The sequence below is a fragment of the Periplaneta americana genome, chromosome 8, assembly GCF_040183065.1.
Source record: "Periplaneta americana isolate PAMFEO1 chromosome 8, P.americana_PAMFEO1_priV1, whole genome shotgun sequence".
In the NCBI taxonomy this organism is placed as follows: domain Eukaryota; kingdom Metazoa; phylum Arthropoda; class Insecta; order Blattodea; family Blattidae; genus Periplaneta; species Periplaneta americana.
Genome location: NC_091124.1, coordinates 88,586,501 through 88,592,500, shown reverse-complemented (window position 1 = coordinate 88,592,500; position 6,000 = coordinate 88,586,501). Strand labels below are relative to the sequence as shown.

Sequence of the window (6,000 nt, the reverse complement as noted above, 5' to 3'; positions counted from 1 at the left end):
TTCGACAATTCACTATTCACTTCTTTCTTAGTATTTATTTCAAGATTCTAAATTCGCGGGTGCTCGTGTAAAGGGGGTTAAGTCAAATTGCAAGGTATGTAAACTTCTCTACTTTGGTACTGAACAAAACCCCTTTGTCACAAAATATGGAGCACTGTAACTGCATCATAGATAGAAGAATGACTTAACCCCTTTAACACAAGAGAAAAGTAATTGTGGATAGTTCAAATCTGTACTTATTCCAGTTTAGCCAAATCAACTCAACCCCCTTTACACGAGCACCCGCGAATTATCACCCAAAATTCACTGTGGAGGTGTTAAAACTGAAGCACTCGTTGAAAATATTCTGTCCCCTCACTCATTTCAAGAAGTTCTAAAGAATGTCGGCACCATTTCCATTTCAGTAGCATGTGATGCATCAAATAAACGGAATGTCAAGTTATTCCTGGTTGCTATTTGTTAATGCTAGTCTCGCTGGATCGTTTTCTGTGGGGATAACCTTTCTGTTGGGAAAACCAGCCTGTACTGGTGAAATAAATCGTCTGTAGCTGCATTTAGATTGGCAACAGACCATGATTGTTTGGCCAAACACTTGCATAGAATTGGAATATATCAGTCTCCTATCTGCCCATTGTGCAACTCAGATCAAGAGATGGATTTGGAACACCTCAAAATCTGTGCTTCAGTGGCTGGCCATAATAATATCTTTGAAAAGTATTGGAGTGCAAGAGGTCAAATGACTTTATTGTCAAACGCCTGGCATTATAAAACAACAACAACATGTTTGAGGTGCCACAACTGTGACAATGATTTACTTCATGGTACTTATCACTTCTGCTGAAGATATTTTTTCTTCTTGGCTGTTTCCCGATCACAAAATATTTTAATAATGTAAAGTTTCTTGATGAAGCATGTATTTTTTTACATGGAAGTTTGAATTTAGCATGATGCTTTACCACTTTCATTGAGTCATAGTTAACAGTAAAACATACGCAATTTATCCTACAAAACTCAGTTTTTTCGTTGTGTTTGGAAAACCACTCCATGAATTCCGCATAAGCTGCTTGTCATTAAAATGATACTTGCGTCGTTTTTTTTAAGTTTAAGTTTCGTCCATGATGAACAAAGATAATGCCAGATTAAATATAATCTCCCATGATAAATGCATTAATTACTATCAAAATTTAAATCAGTTGTTATCGAGGATGACAAAGATTAAAGTTTATAAAACATTAGTTCGTCCTGTAGTTACCTTTGGTTCAGAGACATGAACATTTACAAAGAAAGACGAGAACTCCTTAAGAAGTTTTGAACGGAAGATTCTGCGTAGAATCTTTGGCCCAGTCAATGATCATCAAAGATGGAGGAAATGAACTTCTTAACCTGATAGGAGATCAAGATGTTGTAAAATTTATGAAAGCTCAAAAACTGAGATGGCTGGGACATGTAAACAGGATGCCTGAAACACGCACTCCTATTAAAATGTTAAAGGGTAGACTATATAACAGGAGGAGAAAGGGTAGACCAAAGTTAAGGTGGATGGATGGGGTATCCAAAGATCTTGAAATTATGGGAGTGAGAGGATGGACTAACATGGTGAAGGACAGAGTAAGATGGAAGGCTGTTGTTAAGGAGCCCAAAATCCACCCTGGGTTGTAGCGCTAATTGATTATGACTATCAAAATTTATGGATAAACAACTGTTACTCTATTCAGATACAAGAGTTAGATGATTTGCAGAGAGACTCCATTTCTTTAGAAGAACTTCAAATAGTTTTGAAAAATATAAAGACTAACAAAGCACCTGGTGAAGATGGATACCTGCTGACCTATTCAAACATTCCAGTTGGTCATTTCTCATAAGATTTTTAAATCTGTTAAATATCATATGGCAAGGATAAAATCCACCTCAAGATTGGTCAAAATCATTAGTTATTCCAATATTTAAGAAAGGAGATAGGACCAACTGTGACAATTACGGAGGGATCAGTTTGTTAAATTCTGGTTATAAAATTTATTCTAGCATTATTAAGAATAAATTATGTAAATATTATGAAGATATATTTAATGAAGAACAAAATGGCTTCCGGAAGGGCAGATCACGCTGCGATGGATATTTTACAATGCAAATTTTGATTGAGAAGCACTGAGACGCATTTGGCATTTATTGATTTTATAAAAGCATTTGACAAAGGACCAGATCCCAAAGCAGACCGTATATAATATTTATAACCTTTATAAATCAAACCTTATTGCAGTAAAAGTAAAAGAAAAAATAACTCATTGGATGGAAATAAACTCAGTAGTCAGACAAGGTTGTGGCCTCTCTCCTTTGCTTTTTATGTTTATATGAATGCCATTGTGAAAGATTTTAGAGAAACAAAACACGGATATATCACTTACTTACTTACTGGCTTTTAAGGAACCCGGAGGTTCATTGCCGTCCTCACATAAGCCCGCCATTGGTCCCTATCCTGAGCAAGATTAATCCAGTCTCTACCATCATATCCCACCTCCCTCAAATCCATTTTAATATTATCCTCCCATCTACGTCTCGGTCTCGCCAAAGGTATTTTTCCCTCCGGCCTCCCAACTAACACTCTATATTCATTTCTGGATTCGCCCATACGTGCTACATGTCCTGCCCATCTCAAACGTCTGGATTTAATGTTCCTAATTATGTCAGGTGAAGAATACACTGAGTGAAGCTCTCCGTTGTGTAACTTTCTCCATTCTCCTGTAACTTCATCCCTCTTAGCCCCAAATATTTTCCTAAGAACCTTATTCTCAAACACCCCTAATCTCTGTTCCTCTCTCAAAGTGAGAGTCCAAGTTTCACAACCATACAGAACAGCCGGTAATATAACTGTTTTATAAATTCTAACTTTCAGATTTTTTGACAGAAGACTAGATGATAAAAGCTTCTCAACCGAATAATAACAGGCATTTCCCATATTTATTCTGCGTTTAATTTCTTCCCGAGTGTCATTTATATTTGTTACTGTTGCTCCAAGATATTTGAATTTTCCATGGATATATCACTATTAACAGAAATTTAAAATTAGGTGTAATAACATTTGCAGATGATCTTGTTTTACTAACAACATCTGAAGATGATTTGCAATGGTCAGTACATAATTTAAATTTAATAGCTCAAAAATATTCAATGGAAATATCCATTAACAAAACAAAAGTTATGGCCTTTTGTGGTAAATACCCAATACCAAGCAAAATTTGTTTAAATAACACAATTTTGGAAAGAGTTAATGAATTTAATTATTTAGGATATAAACTTTGTTTTGTTGAAAATTTGGATTTATCAGAGAAAATTGTAAAATTCAACAAATCAAGGGGCATCATTAATAGAGTTTTAAAGCCTTCATTAGTACAAAAATCAACTCGTACTTGTCTTTATCAAATAATAGCTCGACCAATCTTATGTTATGGGAGCGAAGCGTGGACTATAAGGACAAAAGATGAAAGCAAACTAACAGCTTGCGAGATGAGATTCATGCGCCGAACAGCTGGCTACACTAAAGAAAAATGAAGATATCCTTCAAGAACTTAACATGTCATCAACACTGGACTATATCTCCAGATATCAGTTAAGGCAATAATGAAGTATCGTTCAAATGGGAAATGGTCACTTGGTCGACCTATGAAAAGATGGCAAGAAAATTGCTTTTTCAGGCAGTAATAGTTCTTTTGAGACTAGCACTTGACAGGATGATGATGACGATGATGATGATGATGACTTACCAACACATTGTATTATAAATATGAGTGGCGGTCAAATGAAAACAGGTCAAATGCCAATTCAAATTCCAATTTTCGTATTTCCATTTTGTACAATGTTCCAGTCACAAGACATAATTATATACTTTGTATTTTCGGGATTTATTTCCAAACCTATCTCTTTACTTGCTTCAAGTAAAATTCCCATGTTTTTCCCAATAGTTTGTGGATTTTCTTCTAACATATTCACGTCATTCGCATAGACAAGCAGCTGACTACAAATCAATTATAGAGCTGGAAACGATTTTCTCTTCACAGCATAAGTAAACATTTCACAGAATGAATATAGAAAACCTTATTAAAAATACATATTTATTGAAAATGGAACAAATCAGATCTTTCCCGAAGCCATGACTCTCTTGCCTGATAGTAATGATCCCTGCTAGTAATATTTCTACTGGAAGTAGTTCTTCCTATCTAAACATATAAAGTTAGGAAGTTAGTTAGGAACAGTATGACTCAGTATCATTTATCAATACTTGTTTCGGTGTTGGTGTCGACTGAAAAGGAAGTCTTGACTACACATGTGAACCATGACAAATGGTAAGATTTGCTACAAAAGAAGTCATTAAATAAATTTATTCTACAAGTAATAATATTCCACATTCACTCCATATAACGTCTTATGATATTATTGGTGACTACTGCTGTATTTACTGTTAACTTGTCATTAATAATCTACAAATGTTCTGAACTCAAGAGAGTGCATGCATATGCATGTGCAGGGGATGGAATTTGTTCTACATTTTTATCTGTTTCAATTCTGATCTACCTTGAGTTTAGACTCGTGCTACCTCTGACATTTTTTAAGGGATGAAAACACTAGCTTAAATTAGAACAGAAAAACTTAAGAAAAAATACATTCTGAAAGCATGAAGAGGAATTTACATGAAATTCTGATTTCGCAGTCATTAGCCATTAGCATTTTCTCGTTTTGACAAGCAAATATGCTTACTATCAGTATTTCCTTGTTCCAACACGACGAAATATTTCAGAAATACTGGAGCTGTAATAAGTCATACTCGCAATTTCGGTAAATGCCACTACTTATAGCTTCCCACTCCCATGGTAACGTATTTTCGGTAAATGCCATTACTTACAGCTTCCCACTCCCATGGTAACGTATCACTTTCATCATCTGAGCCTGAGTCTTCACCTATCTCCAGATCACGTGACAACTGATCTTCTAAAGATTTTGCGAGCACAGGATCAACTTCCAATGGTCCTTGTCTGGAACAGGCATGCAGAATTGTCATGTATAGAAATAAAAATACTTCATATATAAGTCAATAATAGAATTTATGTGCAATATAATTCTTTGAATTTCATGTATTAATTTATTTAAAATTTATTAATACATACCACTATATCATAAATGAGAAGAATACAATAGTCCTTAAAATATGAAAAAGGATTTATAAAGGAATAGACTAGTAGTTATAAATTATCATAGAATTCAGAAGAGAAGGCAGAAACAAAATAGCAAGACTATTTATACAATGCCTTTCACATACGAGTTAGCTGGTCGGTGTGCCAAGGCAGAGTGGTGATCCGACTTGAAGCTCCATGACCTTGGCTTACTTTTGTTCGTTCCTCAGTCTTACCGAAGCTTGGGTCGAGTTCAGAAGTGATTGAGTGTTTACATTCAGATTTTTTGACAGCAGACTAGATGACAAAAGCTTCTCAATCGAATAACAACAAGCATTTTCCATATTTATTCTGCATTTAATTTCCTCCCGAGTGTCGTTTATATTTGTTACTGTTGCTCCAAGATATTTGAATTTTTCCACCTCTTTGAAGGATAAATCTCCAATTTTTATATTTCCATTTCGTACAATATTCTGGTCATGAGACATAATCATATACTTTATCTTTTCAGGGTTTACTTCCAAACCTATTGCTTTATTTGCTTCAAGTAAAATTTCCATGTTTTCCCTAATTGTTTGTGGATTTTCTCCTAACATATTCACGTCATCCACAAGATGCTGATGTAACCTGTTCAATTCCAATCCTTTCTGTTATCCTGAATTTTCCTGATGGCATATTCTAGAGCGAAGTTAAAAAGTAAAGGTGATAGTGCATCTCCTTGCTTTAGCCCGCAGTGAATTGGAAAAATATCAGACAGAAGCTGGCCTATACGGACTCTGCTGTAAGTTTAATTGAGATCAATAGAATAGTGAAAGGAATACTTTGTGATCGTCTCAAG

The 6,000-nt window shown here is 35.0% G+C and overlaps 1 protein-coding gene across 1 annotated transcript in view; it reads right to left on the bottom strand.

Annotated features, from left to right (window-relative positions):
* Atg14 (autophagy related protein 14) overlaps positions 1 to 6,000 on the bottom strand; it is a 39,071-nt gene that overhangs the window by 8,304 nt on the left and 24,767 nt on the right. Inside the window, exon 8 of the mRNA XM_069833237.1 lies at positions 4,895 to 5,024. Coding sequence (XP_069689338.1) covers positions 4,895 to 5,024 — 130 coding nt within the window. The remainder of the gene's footprint in view (positions 1 to 4,894; positions 5,025 to 6,000) is intronic.